Source organism: Lynx canadensis, chromosome X (genome assembly GCF_007474595.2).
Source record: "Lynx canadensis isolate LIC74 chromosome X, mLynCan4.pri.v2, whole genome shotgun sequence".
Taxonomy (NCBI): Eukaryota; Metazoa; Chordata; class Mammalia; order Carnivora; family Felidae; genus Lynx; species Lynx canadensis.
In genome coordinates this window covers 47,642,266-47,667,829 of record NC_044321.2, presented here as the reverse complement: position 1 = coordinate 47,667,829, position 25,564 = coordinate 47,642,266, and the positions used below count along the sequence as shown (strand labels likewise).

The 25,564-nt window shown below is 37.5% G+C and overlaps 1 protein-coding gene across 5 annotated transcripts in view; it reads right to left on the bottom strand.

The window, feature by feature from the left end:
• Positions 1-1,167: 1,167 nt before the first annotated feature.
• The window catches only part of RRAGB (Ras related GTP binding B), a 51,829-nt gene continuing 27,432 nt past the window's right edge, over positions 1,168-25,564 (bottom strand). For 4 of the 5 annotated variants that reach the window (XM_030305875.1, XM_030305879.1, XM_030305880.1 and 1 more), the window contains 5 exons: positions 23,691-23,786; positions 21,341-21,463; positions 3,791-3,882; positions 2,628-2,743; positions 1,168-1,692 (listed from right to left, as the gene is read on the bottom strand). In XM_030305875.1, the coding sequence (XP_030161735.1) occupies positions 1,595-1,692; positions 2,628-2,743; positions 3,791-3,882; positions 21,341-21,463; positions 23,691-23,786 (525 nt within the window). In that variant the 3' untranslated portion in view covers positions 1,168-1,594. The remainder of the gene's footprint in view (positions 1,693-2,627; positions 2,744-3,790; positions 3,883-21,340; positions 21,464-23,690; positions 23,787-25,564) is intronic. The other variant, XM_030305882.1, reaches the window with a different exon arrangement.

Genomic DNA, 25,564 nt, shown 5'->3' with positions numbered 1-25,564 from the left:
GAGCAAGGGTTGAACAAGAGCAAATAATAACTACATTTTTTTCACACTTACCTAATTTAATGTCTATATCTGTATCTATCTGTCCACTTTCTAACTACCTTCAAATATAACCCCATATATTGAGGATAATGAGAACATATCAACTCATGGCTCATATTAGTCACAGAACAGACCCCCACTTCATTTACTCTTCTTCATTTTCCTAGATATTAAGAAAATAAAGAATCTAGAGTATCTACTAAAAAACTCCCCTTCTGCAGAGGATTAATACAACCGTTGATAAAATTAGTTCCATGACCTTTTAAAGCTTGATAATTTTAATCTACATAATGTAGGCTACCTAAAAACCATGTTCTTCACTGCTTAGTGAAAACTACTTCTCCCAACTGAGGATGATAAGATTGGGAAGGGTGAGGTTCTGTTGGTCTAGAAGTTTTCTTCATGATATAGAGAGAAGAGAAATGAGATGAATACACTGTGTTATAGATTTACCAAATGTTTTTGTGTTCTTTTATTGTATCTACAGAAGCAGATAAAGAGCTTTGAGTAATTCTAGTTAGTGTTATCAAGCTCCTTTTCTCCTAGTTAACAATGCTTCATCTTTTCATTAGGCACTGAAATAAAACACAACTTCTTGAAAAATATTTTAATATTACTTGATCAGCATAATGTAATTATGGGATAATTAGATGTAATGGGATACATCCCATTAGATGTAATGGGATACATAAAGTTAACCATTCCTGGACCACAGAGAAAGAATACTTATATCTCATAAATCTTATCTCTTTTCCCTCAACTTTTTATTCATTCCTTCTCCAGCTGCAACCTAGAAGAAGCTTTCAACACACCTCAGGCCTATATTACTGCCACAGCTTCTCCAGCTGCCACCAGTCAGCCCATATAGTCTAGGTTAATTTTCTTTCAAAATTCCTTTCACATAATTCCCCTCCTCAAAAACCTACAATGGTATCCTATTTCCTATCACGTAATATCTAAACTCTTCTAACTTTAAGACTATAATCTGCCTCCATCCTTCCTATCCAACTTTACTCTATAATATTTCCCAAACAGCAGATCCCCTCCCCATAGGATAACTATGAAATTCATTTGCTCTTTCTTAGGGAAAAAGCTGAAAAGACAAGGAAAAGAAAACAGACACTGAAATCCCTAACAGCAAAAGTTTATTTACAGTTGAAGTTAAGGAATAATTTTAATGCATGCTGAGAAATTAGTAATATTCCAAACTTATAGGTTACTATCCAATGAGGAATACAAGATGATGTTGGAAAAGGCTATGGCATACACAACTATTAGAACCAGGTTATCAGAACACACACTATTAGAATCTTGTTATCAGAACACTTACATATCACATACTCTTATGTCACATCAAGTCCATGAACAGCTCATTTTCTAACTTCTCACTGGCTATTTTAGTAAATAGCATTCAAGGTTAAACGTTAACACTGATGTGGGGAAGAAATACACAAGTGGTAAGCATCACATTTCAGAGCCTACATATACGAATACAACATTAAGATTAATTAAGAAACAGTATTTCAAAATTTTTTGAAACAACATGTGGCAATGTTTAGCGCATGAGGAGACACTGTTTTGGTCCATCCACTCTCTCCAGCTTTTCAAAGTGTTTCCTGGCATTGCGGATGTTGATCAGAGTAGCTGCAGAAGCTGAGGGTAGGGAGGGTAGGGGTGGAGGAGATACCCAACATAATAAATACAAGCAGCCAACGGAATGTCTGACTAGTAAAAACAAATAAATAAACAAAAGAGAGCCAAATCTCTCAAAATAGGTCACAGAGAACATACAGAAATAGGAGGTCCCAAGTTAACTATGGTTTAATTTTTCTGAATAAGCAGAAGATTTGTTTATATTTAAATATATTTCCAAAATAAAATTTCCAAATCTTTTTTTGGTTCATTTTTAGAATAAAACCCATTATGTTATGTTGTATTTTGATATTAACCTAAGTAGGAAAAGCCAGTGGATCAGAGATAATTTATTTAAACTTCTGGGAACATCCTGGAAACACTGCTAGAACCTTTATTTCAGTAGTTATGATGAACATGGCTATTATGGCATAGAAGTACCAAATACATCCTTTTATGCCCAGGGTACAAATGTGGGAATATAGTATTTAGGAATATACAGTGACATATAAAATGGTTCAGCATTTAGTAATCCAGAGCTTAGACTGATTAGTCTTTTGAAAATTTATACTGTATGAAGCATAAATCATACATATGGGTTCTCTTTTCTTTAAAATTCCTAGATTTAGTACCTTGATTTCTGAAATTTCATGAAGAAAAAAAAAAAACAAATCTAAATTATTTTTAAGCTTCAAAATATAAGTTTAGTAAACAAAAAACTAGTTATTACTAGTAGTAAAATAGCTTTTTTATTGTGGTAAATAATACATATAACAAGAAATTTACCATTCTAACCATTTAAAAATATACAGGTCAGTGGCATTAAGTATATTCCCACTGCTGTGCAACCATCCCCACTACAAGATGTTTGTTCATTATCTAATAAAGTACTACCTCTAGGGCAATTAGTTTAAAGAATGAAGCTTTAAATCTATGTCAGCTAAGTTTGAACTTACGAATGGATGGATCAGACATCACGACCATCACATAAGTGTTGGATGTAAAGATGTCAATGAAAGCAGCAAAGTTAGAGTTCCTGACTTCCATGCTCTGGAAAGAAGCAGCTAGCTTGCTATAAGCGAAATGAGAAAAAGTAGTAAAGAACATAAAATAATAGCAATATAAAAAATTCTTACTTTGTATATTGAACATTCAATAGCATTATACCTTGATTCACCACTTCATTAAGACAGTTAATCACTAACTTCACTTTGTTTTCCAAGGAAACTCTAATGCTAAATTTACTATGTTTTGGAAAGTTACTTAGAAAGTGGATTAGGACTTGACATTCACTGTGAAATGGGCTTAGACCTAGATCCATGTTAAAATAACAGATTATAAAAGATTTCCCTAATATTTAAGAAGTTTAGGTTGAAATTTTCCTATCATTGTGATTAATAACTATTTTTGAATGTTCATTATATAGAAATTAGAGAAGTGATCCCATTTCTTTAAAAACAAACAAGGTAATTATATTTGCATGCCATTTGCTATTTCTTCTTAAAAATGTTAGCATAAACATGCCAGTAAGTCTCACAGTGTGCTAAGACATAAAAAGAGTAAACTTATACTTGTTCTATTGTCTGGGCATCAAAGTTTTACCAGGATAAGGATTTTGATTATTACATATTTACTAAATTATAATGTTCAGCCATTCCTTCTTCCTATATTCACAATGCTAAGATTCAAACCGTATTTAATCAAAAGTGAGACAACATGATTAGACATTTCCAGACTGTATTCTGTACCATTCCTGAATCAGTATCTCACTATTTTAATTACTATAGTATTATAGCAAAATTTTTATTTGGTAGGGTAAATTCTCCTTTCTTCTTTTTCAAAACTCCCTTGGGTATTTTCTGTTTATTTCTTCCTAAATAGTATCGAATATCTCAAAAGGTTTTTCTGCTTAGATATTTTTCACATGCTTCTTCTGTATCAGTTGCATTAAAGGACAATGACTTTCACCTGAACCAACTGTAAGCTCCCTTAGAGTTTAGCTTTCTTTTCAATTAAAAGAACTACTCTGAACACATAAGTGCAGTCTACTGTGGTTATCTGAACCTCTCAAAAGTGACAACTTTTTCCAGACATAAATAGATCACAAAAGATCTCTTACCTGCAGCTCAGCTTAAATTGCTTAATAATGTTGCTGATTTTCTCAAATCTGTGGGCATCACGCTGCTCTTTACACTGATAGTGAGAAATCACCTATGAAAAAAAGCAATACTCTTAAATATGCAAAGTAGTCATATCACCTTCTGCTACTTAATCCTCAAGTTAGACCTCTGTCAGTTTCTTGGTCACCCTGATTTTCAGGATAGACTTGGCACCCAGCCTTACTGTCTCTTCTTCTCCCCCATATCCTGCCAATGTACTGCATAATTTCAACATCCCTATGGATAACCTATACAGTAGTGTTCATTTATAATTTTATTGGACATTAAAATATTACCTATTTTGGTTTCACTGCTGTTATTTCTCATTTATGTTAATTAAATGGTCATCTTATTTCAGTATTTCACAGGATGTTTTTGATTTAAAAAGTACAAATTAGGGGCACTTGGGTGGTCAAACGGTTAAGCATCTGACTTTGGCTCAGGTCATGATCTTGTGGTTCCTGAGTTCGAGCCCCATGTTGGGCTCTGTGCTGACAGCTCAGAGTCTGGAGCTTGCTTGGAATTCTGTGACTCCCTCTCTCTCATCCCCTTCCCCACTCATACTCTCTCAAAAAATAAACGTTAAAAGTTTTTTAAAAAGTACAAATTTAGGGGCGCCTGGGTGGCGCAGTCGGTTAAGCGTCCGACTTCAGCCAGGTCACGATCTCGCAGTCCGTGAGTTCGAGCCCCGCGTCAGGCTCTGGGCTGATGGCTCAGAGCCTGGAGCCTGCTTCTGATTCTGTGTCTCCCTCTCTCTCTGCCCCTCCCCAATTCATGCTCTGTCTCTCTCTGTCCCAAAAATAAATAAACGTTGAAAAAAAAAAATTAAAAAAAAATAAATAAATAAATAAAAAGTACAAATTAAAAAAAAAAATAAATATTTTTAGTGGTTCTTCAGATGTACCTAATGTACTGATTTTTTTAAAGATTTTTAATGTTTATTTATTTTTTTAGGGTATATTCATTTTTCACACAGAGAGAGAGAGAGAGACAGAGCATAAGTAGAGGAAGGGCAGAGAGAGAGGGAGACACAGAATCTGAAGCAGGCTCTAGGCTCTGAGCTGTCAGCACAGAGCCAGACGTGGGGCTCGAACCCACAAACTGTGAGATCATGACCTGAGCCAAAGTCAGACACCTAACTGACTGAACCACTCAGGCGCCCCCCTAGTGTACTGATTTTAATGAAGGCTATACCTAAGTAGCTTTTGGCATCACATTTAAAAATCTTAAGTATGCCTTGAGGAGAACCCCTGCATGTCCCTGCCCCTTTCCTATCAGTGCCCCCTACATGTTGTTAGCTGAGTGTCCCATGGGGCCTGAGGCATTTACTCTGAAACAATTAGAATGTTCAAAGCAGGCTGGAGTCACATAGATACAGAAGCCAGGAATAATGGAATAAGACTGCAGTTCTATTCTGTTGGTTTCTGGAACTGAGGGCATAATTAAGAGGAATAGCCAGGGACATTCATATTGCAGCACTACAGGTGAAATTCTTGGACTGGTGCAAGATGGACAAGAGTAAAATTATTTGCCAAGAATGTTTTCATTACTCAAGAATCAATGTCGAATGTACTGGGTGGGATCCAGGGGAAGATGGCAGCATAGGAGGATACTGGGCTCACCTCGTCCTGCTGATCACATAGATTCCACCCACACCTGCCTAAATAACCCAGAAAACCAACAGAAGACTAGCAGAATGGACTCTCTGGAGCCAAGCATAGCCAAGAGGCCCACGGAAGAGGGTAGGAAGGGCGGAGAGGCGGTAGGTGCTACACGGACCGGCAGGAGGGACCCGGGGTGGTGGAAAGGCAGCCCACCCCAAGGCAGAGCCCCTGAAGTCTGGCATACAAAACCAGAGGGGCCGGACTCAGTGAGTTCTGACAGCCATCGGGACTTAACATCTGGAATGTTAAAAGTCAAAAGCTCTGCTTGGAGAGCAGGAGGGCAAGAGGACACCAGGAGGGAGAGTTGTTAATCCTGGGAAGACAGAGCTCAGCTTGGCAGGGGAACAAAGGTGCTGGCAAGAACCATCTCCCTATCCCATCCCCCAGCTGTAAACCCAAAAGGAACCATTTTCCATCACCAAACTTGCTTGCACTGCGCCAACACCCACAGCTGTGCTTCTGTGGATCCATCCCTACGACAGGTCTGTCTCCCTCCCAGTGCTGCAGGGCCCCTCCCACAGGGGACCACAGACAGCAAAGCAAGCTTAGCCTGCCCCTCCCGCCCCTGTGCACCTTGCAGATACATCCCAGCTAATACATCAGATCCCATCAAAGCAGCACCACAAGCCTGGCAGTGTGTAAGTAGCCTAGACAGGGGCCACACCACTCCACAGTGAGTCCTTCCCCTGGGAAAGGAGAAGATAAAGGTACACACCAGTCTGACTGTGGCCCCAGTGGTGGGCTGGGGACAGACATCAAATCTGACTGTGGCCCCACCCACCAACACAAGTTACTCCAGACAGCACAGGGTAAGTGCCCTGCAGTTCAGCGCCACCCCAGGAAGTACCCAAAATGACTAAACGGAAGAACTCTCCTCAAAAGAAACTCCAGGAAGTAGAAACGGCTAATGAATTGATCAAAAATGACTTAAGCAATATAATGGAACAATAATTTAGAATAATAATCATAAAATTAATTGCTGGGCTTGAAAAAAGCATAGAGGACACCAAAGAATCTGTTGCTACAGAGATAAAGGGACTAAGAAATAGACATGAGGAGCTAAAAATGCTATAAATGAGGTGCAAATATAATGGAGGGGACCACAGCTCGTAATGAAGAGGCAGAGAAGAGATTGGTGAATTGGAAGATAAAATTATGCATACATTCTTCTCCAGTACACATGGAACGTTCTCCAGAATAGACCATATACTGGGACACAAATCAGCCCTAAGTAAGTACAAAAGGATCGAGATCATACCGTGCATATTTTCAGACCACAATGCTATGAAACTCGAAATCAACCACAAGAAAAATTTGGAAAGGTAACAACTATTGGAGACTGAAGAACATCCTACTAAAGAATGAATGGGCTAACCAAGCAGTTAAAGAAGAAATTAAAAAGTATATGGAAGTCAATTAAAATGATAGCACCACAACCCAAAACCTCTGGGACCCAGCAAAGGCGGTCATAAGAGGAAAGAATATACCAATCCAGGCCTTACTAAAGAAGGAAGAAAGATCTCATATACACAACATAACCTTACGCCTTAAGGAGCTGGAACAAGAACAGCAAATAAAACCTAAAACCAGCAGAAGACAGGAAATAATACAGATTAGAGCAAAAATTAATGCTATCGAAACCAAAAAAAAGAGTAGAACAGATCAATGAAACCAGAAGCTGGTTCTTTGAAAGAATTAACAAAATTAATAAACCAATAGCCAGTTTGATCAAGAAGAAAAAGGAAAGGACTCAAATAAAATCAAGAATGACAGAGTAGAAATCACAACCAACACAACAGAAATAAAAACAATCATAAGAGAATATTATGAGCAATTATATGCCAACAAAATTGGAAATCTGGGAGAAATGGACAAATTCCTAGAAACATACACTACCAAAACTGAAACAGGAAGAAATAGAAAATTTGAACAGACCCATAACCAGTAAGGAAATCGAATTAGTAATAAAAAATCTGACAAAAACTAGAGTCCAGGGCCAGATGGCTTTCCAGGGAAATTCTACCAAACATTTAACGAAGAGTTAACACCTATTCTCTTGAAACTGTTCCAAAAAATAGAATGGAAGGAAAACTTCCAAACTCTTTCTATGAAGCCAGCATTACCTTGATTCCAAAACCAGACACAGACCCCACTAAAACGGAGAATTATAGACCAATTTCCCTGATGAACATGGATGCAAAAATCCTCAACAAGATATTAGCCAACCGGATCCAACAATACATTAAAAAAATTATTCACCACGACCAAGTGGGATTTATACCTGGGATGCAGGGCTGGTTCAATATCCTCAAAACAATTAATGTGACTCATGACATCAATAAAAGAAAGGACAAGAAGCATATGATCCTCTCAATAGATGCAGAGACAGTATTTGACAAAATACAGCATCCTTTCTTGATAAAAACCCTCAAGAAAGTAGGGATAGAAGGAGGATACCTCGAGATCATAAAAGACATATACAAGCAACCCAATGCTAATACATTCTCAATGGGGAAAAACTGAGAGCTTTCCCCCTAAGGTCAGGAACAAGACAGGGATATCCACTCTCACCACTGTTATTCAACATAGTATTGGAAGTCTTAGCCTCTGCAATCACACAACACAAAGAAATAAAAGGCATCCAAATCGACCAGGAGGAAGTCAAACTTTCACTCTTCACAGGTGACATGATACTCTATATGGAAAACCCAAAAGATTCCACCAAAAAACAGCTAGAACTGATTCATAAATTCAGCAAAGTTGCGGGATACAAAATCAATGCACAGAAATCGGTTGCATTCCTATACACCAACAATGAAGTCACAGAAAGAGAAATCAAGGAATTAATCCCATTTACAGTTGTACCAAAAAACCATAAGTTACCTAGGAATAAATCTAACCAAAGAGGTGAAAAATCTATACACTGAAAACTATAGAAAGCAGATGAAAGAAACTGAAGAAGACACAAAGAAATGGAAAAAGATTCCATGCTCCTGGATAGGAAGAACAAATATTGTTAAAGTCTCGATACTACCCAAAGCAATCTACATATTCAATGCGATCCCTATCAAAGTAACACCAGTATTCTTTTTTTTTTTTTTTAATTTTTTTTTTCAACGTTTATTTATTTTTGGGACAGAGAGAGACAGAGCATGAACGGGGGAGGGGCAGAGAGAGAGGGAGACACAGAATCGGAAACAGGCTCCAGGCTCCGAGCCATCAGCCCAGAGCCCGACGCGGGGCTCGAACTCACGGACCGCGAGATCGTGACCTGGCTGAAGTCGGACGCTTAACCGACTGCGCCACCCAGGCGCCCCAGTAACACCAGTATTCTTCACAGAACTAGAAAAAATAATCCCAAAATTTGTATGGAACCAGAAAAGACCCCAAATAGTCAAAGCAATCTTGAAAAAGAAAACCAAAGCAGGACGCATCACAATGCCAGACTTCAAGCTATACCACAAAGCTGTAATCAAGACAGTATGGTACTGGCAGAAGAACAGACACTCAGATCAATGGAACAGAATAGAGAACCCAGAAATGGACTCACAAACGTATGGGCAACTAATCTTTCACAAAGCAGGAAAGAATATCCAATGGAATAAAGACAGTCTTTTCAGCAAGTAGTGCTGGAAAAAGTGGACAGCGACATGCAGAAGAATGAACCTGGACCACTTTCTTACACCATACACAAAAATAAACTCAAAGTGGATGAAAGACCTCAATGCAAGACAGGAAGCCATCAAAATCCTCGAGAAGAAAGCAGGCAAAACCCTCTTTGATCTTGCCCGCAGCAATTTATTACTCAAGACGCGTCTGGAGGCAAGAAAAAACAAAGCAAAAATGAACTACTGGGACCTAATCAAAATAACAAGCTTCTGCACGGCAAAGGACACAATCAGCAAAACTAAAAGGCAACCGACAAAATGGGAGAACATATTGGCAAATGACATAGCAGATAAAGGGTTAGTATCCAAAATCTACAAAGAACTTATCAAACTCAACAACCAAAAACAAATAATCCATTGAAGAAATGGGTGAAAGACATGAATAGACACTTCTCCAAAGAAGTGTGTATGGCCACTGGCCAGCTGACACATGAAACAATGCTCCACATCTCTCATCATCAGGGAAATACAAATCAAAACCACAATGAGATACCACCTTACAACTGTCAGAATGGCTAACATTAACAACTCAGGCAACAACAGATGGTGGCAAGGATGCGGAGAAAGAGGATCTCTTTTGCATTGTTGCTGGGAATGCAAGCTGGTGCACCCACTAAGTATGGAGGTTTCTCAAAAAACTAAAAATAGAACTACCCTACGACCCAGCAATTGCACTACTAGGCATTTATCCAAGGGATATAGGTGTGCTGTTTTGAAGCAACACATGCACCCCCATGTTTATAGCAGCACTATCAACAATAGCCAAAGTATGGAAAGAGCCCAAAAGTCCATCGATGGATGAATGGATAAAGAAGATGTGGTATATATATATATATACAATGGAGTATTACTCGGCAATCAAAAAGAATGAAATCTTGCCATGTGCAACTACATGGATGGAACTGGAGGGTATTATGCTAAGTGAAATTAGTCAGTCAGAGAAAGACAAAAATCATATGACTTCACTCATATGAGGACTTAAAGAGACAAAACAGATGAACATAAGGAAAGGGAAACAAAAATAATATAAAAACAGGGAGGGGGACAGAACAGAAGAGACTCATAAATATGGAAAACAAACTGAGGGTAGCTGGAGGGATTGCGGGAGGGGGCATGGGCTAAATGGGTAAGGGGCATTAAGGAATCTACTGAAATCATTGCTTCAGTATATACTAACTAATTTGGATGTAAATTTTAAAAAAATAAAAAATAAAATTAAAAAAAAGAAGATAAAATTATGGAAAAAAAGAAGCTGAGATAAACAGAGATAAAAAAAATCCAGGAGTATGAGGGGAGAATTAGAGAACTAAGTGATGCAATCAAAGGGAACAATATCCGTATCATAGGAATTCCAGAAGAGGAAGAGAGAGAGAAAGGGGCTGAAGATGTACTTGAACAAATCATAGTTGAGAACTTCCATGATCTGGGGAAGGAAGAAGGCATTGAAATCCAAGAGGCACAGAGAACTCCCTTCAGACATACTTGAATCAATCTTCTGCATGACATATCATAGTGAAACTGGCAAAATGCAAGGAAAGAAAAAATTCTGAAAGCAGCTAGGGATAAACATGCTCTAACTTATAAAGGGAGACCCATAAGACTACTGGCAGACCTACTGAAACTTGGCAGGCCAGAAAGGAATGGCAGGAAATCTTCAATGTGATGAACAGAAAAAATATACAGCTGAGAATCCATTATGGAGCAAGTCTGTCATTCAGAATAGAAGGAGAGATAAAGGTCTTCCCAACAAACAAAAACTGAAGGAATTCATCACCACTAAACAAGCCCTACAAAAGATCCTAAGGGGGACTCTGTGAGTGAAATGTTGCAAGGACCACAAAGTACCAGGGACATCACTACAAGCATGAAACCTACAGACATCACAATGACTCTAAACCCATATCTTTCTATAATAATGTAAATGGACTAAATGCTCCAACCAAAAGACATTGGGTATCAGAATGCATAAAAAAACAAGACCCATCTATTTGCTGTCTACAAGAGACTCATTTTATTTTATTTTATTTTATTTTATTTTATTTTATTTTATTTTTCAAAGAAAGGCAGACTGCCACGTGCAGCACCTCAATTGGATGTGTCTGGAGTCTTGGAAGCTTGACTACCCTACATTCTCCTACAAATGGACCTTGACAGCTTGTTTGGAGGCTCTAGCACGGGAACGCAGCTACTCGTATACCCTTGACCGAAGAACAGTCCTCCTCTATCGGGGAAGGTCGTCCTCTTCGACCAAGAGCGCAGCTTCGGGAGGGGTGCACATGGAGTGGTGAGGGAGGAAGGGGACACCCGCCTAGCCAGCCAGATCAGCCGAATCAACCCTGGAGATCAATGGGGTGACAGATATCGCAGCCAGATTGCCCTCACATCCTACAAGAGACTCATTTTAAAACTGAGGACACCTTCAGATTGAAAGTGAGGGGATGGAGAACTATCTATCATGCCACTGGAAGTCAAAAGAAAGCTAGAGTAGCCATACTTATATCAGACAAACTAGACTTTAAATTAAAGGTTGTAACAAGAGATGAAAAAGGGCATTATATAATAATGACAGGGACTATCCATCAGGAAGAGCTTACAATTATAAATGTCTATGCGCCAAACACAGGAGCCCCCAAATATATAAAAGAATTAATCACAAACATAAGCAACCTTATTGATAAGAATGTGGCAATTGCAGGGGACTTTAATACTCCACTTAAAACAATGGAAAGGTCAACTAAACACAGGATCAAGAAAAAAACAAGGGCCCTGAATGATACATTGGATCAGATGGACTTGACAGATATATTTAGAACCCTGCATCCCAAAGCAACAGAATATACTTTCTTCTCGAGTACACATGGAACATTCTCCAAGACAGATCATGTAGTGGGTCACAAAACAGCCCTTCATAAGTATAAAAGAACTGAGATCATACCATGCACACTTTCAGACAACAATGTTATGAAACTTGAAATCAACCACAGGAAAAAGTCTGGAAAACCTCGAAAAGCATGGAAGTTAAAGAACACCCTATTAAAGAAGGAATGGGTCAACCAGGCAATTAGAAAAGAAATTAAAAAATATATGGAAAAAAATGAAGATGAAAATACAACAATCCAAACGCTTTGGGATGCAGCGAAGGCAGTCCTGAGAGGAAAATACATTGCAATCCAGGCCTATCTCAAGAAACAAGAAAAATCCCAGATACAAAATCTAACAGCACACCTAAAGGAAACAGAAGCAGAACAGCAAAGACACCCCAAACCCAGAGAAGAGAAAATAATAAAGATCAGAGCAGAAATAAACAATACAGAATCGAAAAAAATTGTAGAGGAGATCAATGAAAACAAGTTTGGTTTTTTGAAAAAATAAATAAAACTGATAAACCTCTAGTCAAGCTTCTTAAAAAGAAAAGGGAGATGACCCAAATAGATAAAATCATGAATGAAAATGGAATTATTACAACCAATTCCTCAGAAATACAAGCAATTATCAGGGAATACTGTGAAAAATTTTATGCCAACAAACTGGACAACCTGGAAGAAACTGACAAATTCCTAAGCACCCACACACTTCCAAATCTCAAACAGGAAGAAAGAGAAAATGTGAATAGACCCATTAGCAGCAAAGAAATTGAATCAGTTATCAAAAATCTCCCAACAAATAAGAGTCCAGGACCAGATGGCTTCCCTGGGGAATTCTACCAGACATTTAAAGCAGAGCTAATACCTAGCCTTCTCAAGCTGTTCCAAAAAAATAGAAAGGGAAGGAAAACTTCCAGACTCATTCTATGAAGCCAGCATTACTTTGATTTGTAAAGCAGACAGAAACCCAGCAAAAAAAGAGAACTACAGGCCAATATCCCTGATGAATATGGATGCAAAAATTCTCAATAAGATACTAGCAAATTGAATTCAACAGCATATAAAAAGAATTATTCACCATGATCAAGTGGGATTTGTTCCTGGGATGCAGGGCTGGTTCAACCTTCACAAATCAATCAAGGTGATACACCACATTAATAAAAGAAAAGATAAGAAGCAGATGATCCTGTCATTCGATGCAGATATAGCATTTGACCAAATTCAGCATCCTTTCTTAATAAAATCCCTCGGGAAAGTCGGGATAGAAGAAACATACTTAAACATCATAAAAGCCATTTATGAAAAGCCCACAGCTAATATCATCCTCAATGGGGAAAAACTGAGAGCTTTTCCCCTGAGATCACGAACACGACAGGGTTGTCCACTCTCACCACTGTTGTTTCACATAGGGTTAGAAGTGCTAACATCAGCAATCCGGCAACAAAAGGAAATCAAAGGCATCAAAATTGGCAAACATGAAGTCAAGCTTTCACTTTTTGCAGATGACATGATATTATACATGGAAAACCTGACAGACTCCACCAAAAGTCTGGTAGAATGGATACATGAATTCAGCAAAGTCGCACGATAAAAAATCAATGTCTAGAAATCAGTTGCATTCTTATACACTAACAATGAGGCAACAGAAAGACAAATAAAGAAACTGATCCCATTCACAATTGCACCAAGAAACATAAAATACCTAGGAATAAACCTAACCAAAGATGTAAAAGATCTGCATGTTGAAAACTATAGAAAGCTTATGAAGGAAATTGAAGAAGATATAAAGAAATGGAAAAATATTCTGTGCTCATGGATTGGAAGAATATTGTTTTAAAATGTCAATACTACCCAAAGCTATCTACACATTCAATGCAATCCCAATCAAAACTGTACCAGCATTCTTCTCGAAACTAGAACAAGCAATCCTAAAATTTGTATGGAACAACAAAAGACCCCACATAGCCAAAGTAATATTGAAGAAGAAGACCAAAGCAGGAGGCATCACAATCCCAGACTTTAGCCTCTACTACAAAGCTGTAATCATCAAGATAGCATGGTATTGGCACAAAAAGAGACACATAGACCAATAGAATAGAATAGAAACCCCAGAGCTAGACCCATAAAAGTATGGCCAACTAATCTTTGACAAAGCAGGAAAGAAGATCCAATGGAAAAAAGACAGTCTCTTTAACAAATGGTGCTGGGAGAACTGGACAGCAACATGCAGAAGGTTGAAACTAGACCACTTTCTCACACCATTCACAAAAATAAACTCAAAATGGATAAAGGACCTGAATGTGAGACAGGAAACCATCAAAACCCTAGAGGAGAAAGCAGGATAAAACCTCTCTGACCTTAGCTACAGCAATTTCTTACTTGACACATCCCCAAAGGCAAGGGAATTAAAAGCAAAAATGAAGTATTGGTACTTCAAGATAAAAAGCTTTTGCACTGCAAAGGAAACAATCAACAAAACTAAAAGACAACCAACAGAATGGGAAAAGATATTTGCAAATGACATATCGGACAAAGGGCTAGTATCCAAAATCTATAAAAAAGTCAACAAACTCCACACCCGAAAAACAAATAATCCAGTGAAGAAATGGGCAGAAAATATGAATAGACATTTTTCCAAAGAAGACATCCAGATGGCCAACAGGCGCATGAAAAGATGCTCAATGTCCCTCCTCATCAGGGAAATACAAATCAATACCACATTCAGAAACCACCTCACGCCAGTCAGAGTGGCTAAAATGAACAAATCAGGAGACTATAGATGCTGAAGAAGATGTGGAGAAATGGGAACCCTCTTGCACTGTTGGTGGGAATGCAAACTGGTGCAGCTGCTCTGGAAAACAGTGTGGAGGTTCCTCAAAAAATTAAATATAGATCTATCCTATGACCCAGAAATAGCACTGCTAGGAATTTACCCAAGGGATACAGGAGTGCTGATGTGTAGGGGTACTTGTACCCCAATGTTTATAGCAGCACTTTCACAAGTAGCCAAATTATGGAAAGAGCCTAAATGTCCATCAACTGATGAATGGATAAAGAAATTGTGGTTTATATACACAATGGAATACTATGTGTCAATGAGAAAGAATGAAATATGACCTTTTGTAGCAACCTGGATGGAACTGGAGAGTGTTATGCTAAGTGAAATAAGTCATATAGAGAAAGACAGATACCATATGTTTTCACTGTTATGTGGATCCTGAGAAACTTAACAGAAGACCATGGGGGCGGGGATGGAAAAAAAAACAGGTTAGAGAGGGAGGGAGCCAAAACAGAAGAGACTCTTAAAATCTGAGAAGAAACTGAGGGTTGATGGGGGGTGGGAGGGAGGGGAGGGCAGGTGAGGGGTATTGAGGAGGATATCTGTTGGGATGAGCACTGGGTGTTGTATGGAAACCAGTTTGACAATAAATTTCATATTAAAAAAAAAAGAATGAATGTCATTACTCAAATATGATCTGATACTTTTATAGTTCCAACCACGAACAATGCTGACTGGTGATGCAGCAGAATTATTACCATGACCCACCAGGTAGCATGTAGGAAACCAAAGTCTTTGGGTTCCAGAAAGAGTATGGTTGCAAAGCTGAAATTTAAAGGAATTGATGGAAGGGAACCACCAGAATTGGAGACTGTGGCTTAATTTGAGTCAGCATAAGAAATCTCACCCAGCTTAGACATGGACAGGACTGACACTGATAGCTCTTTCCCATTTCTGTGCATGGTGGCCAGTTTTAGTTTGTGGAGCAATTTACCTGGTTAATTTCAATAACGAACAAGGCTCTGGCATGCTAACTAGTTACAGGCTTCCTATGCTAGGATCACCCAAACACATAAAGCAGTTAATAACAAACAAAGGAATTAATCGGTAATAATACAATAATAGTAGGGGACTTTACAGCACACTTACATCAATGGACAGATCATTTAAACAGAAAATCAACAAGGAAACAATGGATTTCAAAGACATAATGGAACACACGGATTTAATAGATATATTCAGAACATTCCATCCTAAAACAAGAGAATATACATTCTTCTCAAGCCCACAAAACAAACCTCAACAAATTGAAGAATATCGAAATTGCGCCATGCATATTTTCTGACAACATTATGAAACTATAAGACAAGCATAAGAAATAGTTGGCAAAGACTACAAATACAAGGAGATAAAGAACATGCTACTAAACAATAAATGGATCAACCAGAAAATCAAAGAATAAATAAAGTACATGGAAACAAATGAAAACAAGGGTCCAAAACCTCTCAGATGCAACAAAACCAGTTCGAGAAGGAAGTTTAACAAGCCTACCTCAAGAAGCAAGAAAAATCTCAAACAAGCTAACTCTACACCAAAAGGAGGTAGAGAAGAACAACAAACAAAACCTAAACCAGTGGAAGGAAGGAAATAATAAAGATCAGAGCAGAAATAAATGATGGAGAAAATTAAAAAATCAATAGAACAGATTAATGAAACCAGGAGCTAATTCTTCGAAAAAATAAAATTGATAAGCCTCTAAGCTGTCTGATCAAGACAAAAGGAGAAAAGACCCAAATAAATAAAATAAGACAGGAGAAATAACAACCAACCATATAAAAAAGCATAAGAGAATATTATGAAAAACTATATGCCAACAAATTGGACAGCCTAGAAGAAATGGATATATTCCTAGAAACATATAAACTACCAAAACTGAAACAGGAAGAAAAAAAAAAGTTGAACGGACTGACAACCAGCAAAGACACTGAATTAGAAATCAAAACTTGGGGCACTGGGTGGCTGAGTCAGTTAAGCATCCAACTTAGGCTCAGGGTATGATCCCACCGTCTGTGAGTTTGAGCCCTGAATCAGGCTCCATGCCAACAGCTCAGAGCCTGGAGCCTGGTTCTTATTCTGTGTCTCCCTCTCTCTCTGCTCCTCCCCTGCTGGGTGCTCTCGCTCTCGCTCTCTCTCTCTCTCTCTCAAAAATAAAAAAGAAAAAGATAAACAAGCAAACAAAAAAAAAGAAATCACAACTCTCCCAACAGATAAAAGTCCAGGGCTAGATAGCTTCACAGGCAAATTCCACTAACCATTTAAAGAATTTCAAAAAATAGAAGAGGAAGGAAAACTTCCAAATTCATTCTATGAGGTCGATATTACCCTGATACCAAAACCATATAAAGACACCACTAAAAAAGAGAACTACAGGTCAATATCCCTGATGAACATAGATGCAAAAATTACCAACAAAATACCAGCAAACTGAATTCAACAATAAATTAAAAAATCATTCACCACAATCAAGTAGGATTTACTCATGGGTTGCAAAACTAGTCCAATATTTGCAAATCAATTAAGATGATGCATCACATCAATTAGAGAAAAGGTAAGAACTATATGATCATTTCAATAGATACAGAAAAAGCATTTGACAAAGTACAGCTTCCATTCATGATAAAAACCCTCAACAAAGTAGGTTTATAGAGAACACACCTGAACATAATAAAGGCCATATATGAAATACCCATAGCTAATGTCATCCTTAATGGGAATAACAGAGTATTCCCCGTAAGGTCAGGAACAAGACAAGGATGTACACTGGCACCACTTTTATTCAACATAGGACTGGAAGTCCTAGCCACAGCAGTCAGACAACAAAAAGAAATAAAAGACATCCAAATTGGTAAGAAATAAAATATTCATGATTGGCAGAGGATATTATACTACATATAGAAAACCCAAAAAGTTCCACCCCAAAACTGCTAGAACTGATAAATTCATTAAAGTCACAGGATACAATATCAGTGTAGAGAAATCTGTTGCATTTCTATACACCAATAATGAAGCAGCAGAAAGAGAAATTACAAAAACAATACCATTTACAACTGCAACAAAAATAAGATGCCTAGGAATAAACCTAACCAAAGAGGTGAATGACCTGTACTCTAAAATTATAAAACACTGATGAAATAAATTAAAGATGACACAAAGAAATGTAAAGACATTCCAATCTCATGGATAGGAAGAACAATGTTAAAATGTCTATACCACCCAAAACAAGCTATACATTTAATGTAATCCCTATCAAAATACCACTAGCTTCACAGAAGTAGAAAAAACCTAAATGTGAGACGTGTTAACCATCAAAATCCTAGAAGAGAACACAGGCAGTAACTTCTTTGACAATGGCAAACTTGTCTCTAGATATGTTTCCTGAGGCAAGGAAGACAAAAGCAAAAATAAACTATTGGGATTATGGCAACATTAAAAGCTTCTGCACAGCAAATGAAACAAGCAACAAAACCAAAAGGCAACCTTTGGAATGGGAGGAGATATTTGCAAATGACATATCTGATAAAGAGTTAGTATCTAAAATATATAAAGAACTTCTATAACTCAACACCCAAAAAATGAATAATCCAGTTAAAAAATGGGCAGAAGATATGAATAGACGTTTTTCCACAGACAACATATAGATGGGCAACAGACCCATGAAAAAATGCTCAACATTACTCATTATCAGAGAAATGCAAATCAAAACTACAATGAGATATCACTTTATACCTGTCAGAATGGCTCAAATCAACAACATAAAAAACAACAGGTGGTGGTGAGGATGTAGACAAAAAGGAACCCTCTTGCACTATTGGTGGGAATGCAAACTGGTGCAGCCACTCTGGAAAACAGTATGGAGGTTCCTCAAAAAATTAACAGTAGAACTACCTTAAGATCCAGCAATCACACTACTGGGTATTTATCCAAATAATACAAGAACACTAATTCAAAGGGATACAGACACATACCCTATGTTTACAGCAGCATTGTTTACAATAGTGAAGATATGGAAGCAGCCCAAAGTGTCTATCAATCGATGAATGGATAATAACATGTACACACACACACACACACACATGCACACACACACAGTAGATATTACTCAACTATAAAAAAGAATGAAATCTTGCCAGCTGCAATGAAGTGGATGGAGTTGGAGAGTACTATGCTAAGCGAAGTAAATCAGTCAGGGAAAGATAAATACCATATAATTTCACTCATATGTGTAATTTAAGAAATAGAACAAAGGGGAATAAAGGACAGCGTGAGAGAGTGACAAATCAAGAAACATACTTTTAGTTAACAGAACAAACTGATAGTTTCTAGAGGCCAGGTGGTTGGGGGATATAGAGGATGATGATTAAGGAGTACACTTGTGATGATGGACACAGGGTGATGTATGGAATTGTCGAATCACTATATTGTATATCTGAAACTAATATAACACTATATGTTAACTAGAATTAAAATAATTTTTTTAATTGTAAATTAAATATATATAAAAAACAATGAAAATCTTAACTAAAGGATTCCAACCTCTAAGGATTTACTATTTATAAATGAACTTATTCATTATGAACACTCACATCAGCTGAAAATACTTCTTCTACCACTTTCAGATTTTAATAAAACCATGTATTTTTATAGGCTGAATATTTAGATATAAAGTTTCTAGTAGGAAGCAAAAATGAGTTGCTCAACAGAAGAAAATTCACAGGGCAATTTACTGAAACCATGTGAACCTTTCGAAAGGTAATTCCTAGACCAATGGTGGAACAGGTTCCCCTTGCTTGACTTCAACTCACTCAGTGAAAATGGTTGATCACAACTAAACTTGGTCTCCAAGAGAAACCAAAGCCACCTGTTACTGTTAGTGAGAAAGAGGGAACTTATATAAGGTTAACTTCTATGATCATATGTGGTGGATAAGGCAGGAGAATACTGCTGAAAGCAGGATTCTGCCATGCCAATGTGTATCAAGATGGTAAGAATAGCTCACTTGTTTGTTGCTATTCACACTAGAAACAAGAGGTTGCAGGGTAGTAAAACTGCAAGCAAGTGACTCCTGCCAGTGAGCTGAAGCAGAAAGTCACTCTAGTTAGAACTCCTTGGGGCGCCTGGGTGGCGCAGTCAGTTAAGCGTCCGACTTCAGCCAGGTCACGATCTCGCGGTCCGTGAGTTCGAGCCCCGCGTCGGGCTCTGGGCTGATGGCTCAGAGCCTGGAGCCTGTTTCCGATTCTGTGTCTCCCTCTCTCTCTGCCCCTCCGTTCATGCTCTGTCTCTCTCTGTCCCAAAAATAAATAAACGTTGAAAGAACTCCTTGCTGCAGCTGTACCACCTAGCAGGATAGATGACTCAGAAACTACAGTTACAAATAATGTTTCCACAAAGGATGGAGTAGGAAAAATTACAGTACACATTCTCTGCCCTCTGTTGCTATAATAACAAAAAGAACCTACTTTTTATAGTATGACAACTATATGGTAAGCTTTGTATTAGGGCTTAACATTACCTTGTGCCATTTATTCCATACAATAAACTTATGATATAGATGTATTATCTCCATTTTATAGAAGGGAAACCAAGCTCAGATAGATTTAGAAATGTGTTTTAAAACCATCAGGCAGGGGTGCCTGGGTGGCACAGTCGGTTAAGCGTCCGACTTCAGCCAGGTCACGATCTCGCGGTCCGTGAGTTTGAGCCCCGCGTCGGGCTCTGGGCTGATGGCTCGGAGCCTGGAGCCTGTTTCCGATTCTGTGTCTCCCTCTCTCTTTGCCCCTCCCCCGTTCATGCTCTGTCTCTCTCTGTCTCAAAAATAAATAAAACGTTAAAAAAAAATTAAAAAAAAAAAACCATCAGGCATTGGTAGAGCTCAGTAACCAATTATTTACTGTGAGTTGCTCTTAGAATTATATTTATTAAACTGATCAGCAATTATATGCAGTGTTTTATGACATCCCTAATTAGCTTCTGTTACTGTTCTTTAAAATTTTACTTATAAATATAATACTGCAACCCCCTTAGAGCCATACACACAGTAGGCTCTATAGTTAAGTTGAATTTATATGAGAAAAATAAAAATGCCAAGGCACCTCTTTCCCCTTCCACCTCTCCATCTGAACTCTTAGCTAAATCACTAAAATGACCATTATACCTCTTCCATGTTAAAAGTTTTCAAATCAGTCTTTTGGAGAAAGGGGTGGGATAGGAGTTTTCTCAAAAGGAAAATACCTCTTATTTCATAATAAAAGTCAATAGGAAATTAGGAATTATTTAACACAAATGGATAATTTTTAGCGGAAATAATCTAAACTCTATAATAAGGCATGCTTGTAAAAATCTAAGTCTTACTAACTACTAAAGAGCTACACACCAAAGGACTTCTTTTGGGTCACCTGTAAATAAGGTTATATATGCTGATGCAATGACAAGAGGGAAAAAAAGTGTGAAGTACACCTGCAGAACAGAAAGTTCTCACCAGAAAAGTAGCTCTCTCAAACAAAAGGACTTCATCAGCCTCAATAATTTCAGCAAAATTCCTTAGGTTCATTTCCAGCTGCTGAACATTGGGGATCAGCTGATAAACAATGCTGGACCAAGCCTAACGGAACAGAAGCACAGTGTAATATTACTAACAGGTAGGCAGTCCCAGACCTTTGCAAATGAGTAAGTATACTATAACATATGGACAGCAAAATATGGTGATATAGAGTCCCAAACAAATACTTGTAACAAATATGGCATGACACAAACAAAATGAGATGAAGGTGATATTTGATTATTATCCTTCAGATGGAATTTTTTAAAGTTTCAAACACTTATAAAATGCTGGAGAAACTTCTTTCCATTGATAATTTTTTTTAAAATTAATAATTTAATTCCATGACGTTTGCCTTAAGAATAGTTGAAAACTCTGATTTACTGGACCAAATAAAACGTTTGTAATCCAGCCATTCAACAAATATTTAAGTGCAATAATGTAGACCACTCTAAATATCAGAAGATAATGGTGCTATATTTAACATAAATCCAAGAATCAATTTTGTAAAAAGTATCATCAGAGTCACATGGAAAAATGGCCCCTCCCCTTAATGGGATAATGTACAAAAGAAATCACAAGAGAAATTAGTGGCATTATCATTCCAAAAGGCTTATTATTGTCAGTTGTATAAATTATTGATCCAATTGAATTAAAAATGGTCCATTGTGTGATTCCTAAAACTGACTTCATCCAGAGAAGTATTACTAATGTAAGTAGTTGAAATTAACCACACCCTCCCTCTATTCTCTTAAGGCTCTTTTATTTGCATTTCCATTGTAATAATTCCTTCCAATTTGTCTGATAAGCTTGTTCTTCTCTCCCCTACTAGAGGGCAGGAACCTGGTCTTAGTCAATTTGTGTGTCCAACAGCATCAAGCAGATATGCAATGAGTGCTTGTAGAATAAAACAAAATAAAAATTTAAGTCAGCTCTATGCAACATTGATGTAAGAGATAGTAGTGCCATGTCTCTGTTCCAATTAGTTTTATTACTTAAGCATAGGGGTTCAGGTTCCAAGTTCCCAGGTCGGTGTTAATGTCACTGCTGAATTTACCTTGGAGAAGGCACCAAAGCTAACCACAGCAGAGACATTGTCACTCACAGCAGTGTTGTGATTAGCCAATTGTCTTTGGTCGTGTTATGTATTGCCATCCTTCACACCGCAGTTGGTTCTTATCAGTGCGTCATGTCCATCCTTATTCACGGTTACCTGTTCTATGGGAATAAGGCTTTGAGAGAAATTCGGCCCAAATTAATCTAGAGCAGTATTTCCTAGACAGGTATCTCAAAATGATCTGTTATTAGAGTGAGGCTGAGTCAACAATATTGGGAAAAAATGAATTAGTTTAAAAAAGAAATAAATGGCTATTTTTAATGCCCATTGGTTTTTCTCCTTGGCAAATCAGGTTTCTGTGCTTCTCTGGTTGTAGATAATTGTCAGATGCAGTTGATAATGAGGCTGTAGCTACCAGTGACAGAGAAAGATGCTTTCCCACCCAGAGTCAGACTTGTCAATGAATATTAGCAGCAGGAAGGAAAGGTCTGACCAGGAGAGGACCCCAAAGAAGCCAGTCTTTCAAATCACCAGATCAGTAGGGAAAAATCAGGATAAGGAGCCTATGTGCCAATAATGTAATTTCAGCTTAATCCGTAACATAGCTATTATAACCTCTACAACTACTACAAGCAGTGCTTCCATTACAGCAATGGAAACAATCCTGGTTAAAAGAATACTAGTCTCCAATATGGCATGAAAGTTGAAGCTACCATATTCTAGGCATAACATATCTCATTTTAAGACTCTCATTTCCAATATCGTCCCTAAATGTTGTTATTCTGCTGCCATCCAAACTGAAGCAGACTAGTTTATATACTGAAGAGATACCTGAATATTACACACAGATCCAATCAGCATTGAGACCACAACAGGTCACAATGGATGATGGCCAGTAAAACCTCTGCTGTCACAAAGATCGGTATGAAATTAATCATGATGAAACTGGCTAGTTCAGTCACTTGGTAGGTATCTCAACACAATTCAAGATCAAACCCCAAATCTCTTAAGGTTAAGTTTGATAGTTTTCAAATAGGGTAGAAGAGTTATGTGAGCAAATCATAACGGAAAACTTTCCTAACCTGGGCAAATTATTTATTGTAGATTATTTCCTTTTTCAGTTCAACGCATCTAAATGGATATGACAGAGTTTAAAATCTTTTACTTTTGACAATACCCTTTTAGCTTTTTTTTCATTTTCTTAAGTAAGGGCGCTAAGGGAAACATACACACCTTATAGAGAGTTTCATCCCAGATAGATGTTCGGAAACAAGAACATTCCAATGGGCGAGACAAACGCCTCAGATCTTCTTCTCGCTCTTTAAAAATCTGAATTAAAAAGTCCACATATAGATTAGCATATAACAGCTCTTCTCTTTCACTGCAAAATCTGAAATGTAATTATTTCAGTGTATTTTAAACAAGAACATTTCCTCTTTCCTCAGAGGAGTGTGTACATTGCTTCGTAAAATAGGATGGCAGAAATTATTTCAGGTCAGGTCTAAAAGTACAACTACTAGAATTCTTCAGGCTTCTGCTGCTTGTGCTGAGTGCTCACTGAGAGCACTGTGTTGGGAAAAAAAAATTACCATACAGAGGAGTGTTTATAAAATATATCTAATGTTCCAAATCACCTAATCTGGGTCACTTTAAGGTAATAGTATTGTAAATTAAAATACTTTAACCTTTGTAGGTATTTTTCTCTCTCACACAAATATATGCATATACTCAAATATATTCTCATATATATTATTTCTGAATGGACTATATTTATTTGGCTATATAACACCCCCCACACACAAACAGAAATATCTATCCATTTTGGTATGATATGTATCTATGTATAAATGCCCACATACACATCGAAGAATACCTATTTGTACAAATATATATATACACAGGTATTTTCCATGACTGGGTGAGCGCATGTATACACTGTGGTGGTTAATTTGATGTATCAATGTGGCTAGGCCACAGTACCCAGACATTTGGTCAAACAGCAGTTTAGATCTTCTTGTGAGGCATTTTTAAATGAGATTAATATTTATATTAGTAGACTACTCCATAATGTGGGTAGGCTTTATACAATCAGTTGAAGGCCTTAAGAGAAAAAAGGTCACTATTCCGCCAGGTAGGGGGAATTCTGCCTCCAGACTGACTTCTGAATGGAACTGCAATAACTACTCTTTCCTGGGTCTCTATTCTATCAGCCTGTCCTGCAGATTTTGGACTTGTCAGTCTCCACAACTGTACAAGTCAATTCCTCAAAAACCAATCAATCAATCAATCAATCAATCAATCCCCCCCCCTCTACACACACACACACACACACACACACACACACACACACACACACTTATTGGTTCTGTTTACTTGGGGAACCCATACACATACAATAAACTATCTATCTTGCTTGAAATTGATATTTAGGGAAGCACCCTAGCCACTTTGACTTCAAAACTTGCAAGTTTTAATCTTTAATTAAATGAAGTACACTTTTATTAATTGAGTTTAAAATATCACAAAGAACATTCATATATCTTTGGGGATATATTCTATAAGCATTTAGGAAACAATAAGTTGATTAATAAAAATGAAAAGTAATTTAAAAAATCCATAAGGACCTTATTTGTTGGAATGCTCTGTTTTTCTATTGCAAATTGGGCCAGGTAATGAAGTGATTTTTAAAGGAAACAAAACAGAAAACAAAACAACAGCAAGAATAACAATAACACAGCCCTCATAATCCCAAGACTCAAGCTACATGCAGATATTCTACTGAATTACAACAGAATTAATACTTCGTGAGAAAAGGAAAGAGAGAAGGAAAAAAGACTAAATACTCAAAAATAGTTTTCAGAGTCAAATACAGAACCCAGTCAAGTTGTTTATAACCTGTAAGGTTACCTAGAAACACCAAAATATGCCCAAACACCAAAACACTGGAGGCAATACTGTAACTAGTTATACAAAAAAAAGTATTCCTGACTGTAGCTATTACCAAAAAATTCCTTTAAATAAAGGGTATCCTTAGACTCCTGGGTTCCAATCCAAAAAGGAACTGTATTCTTCTATATCACCAAAATATTCTGAAACTGCTTTTCTTA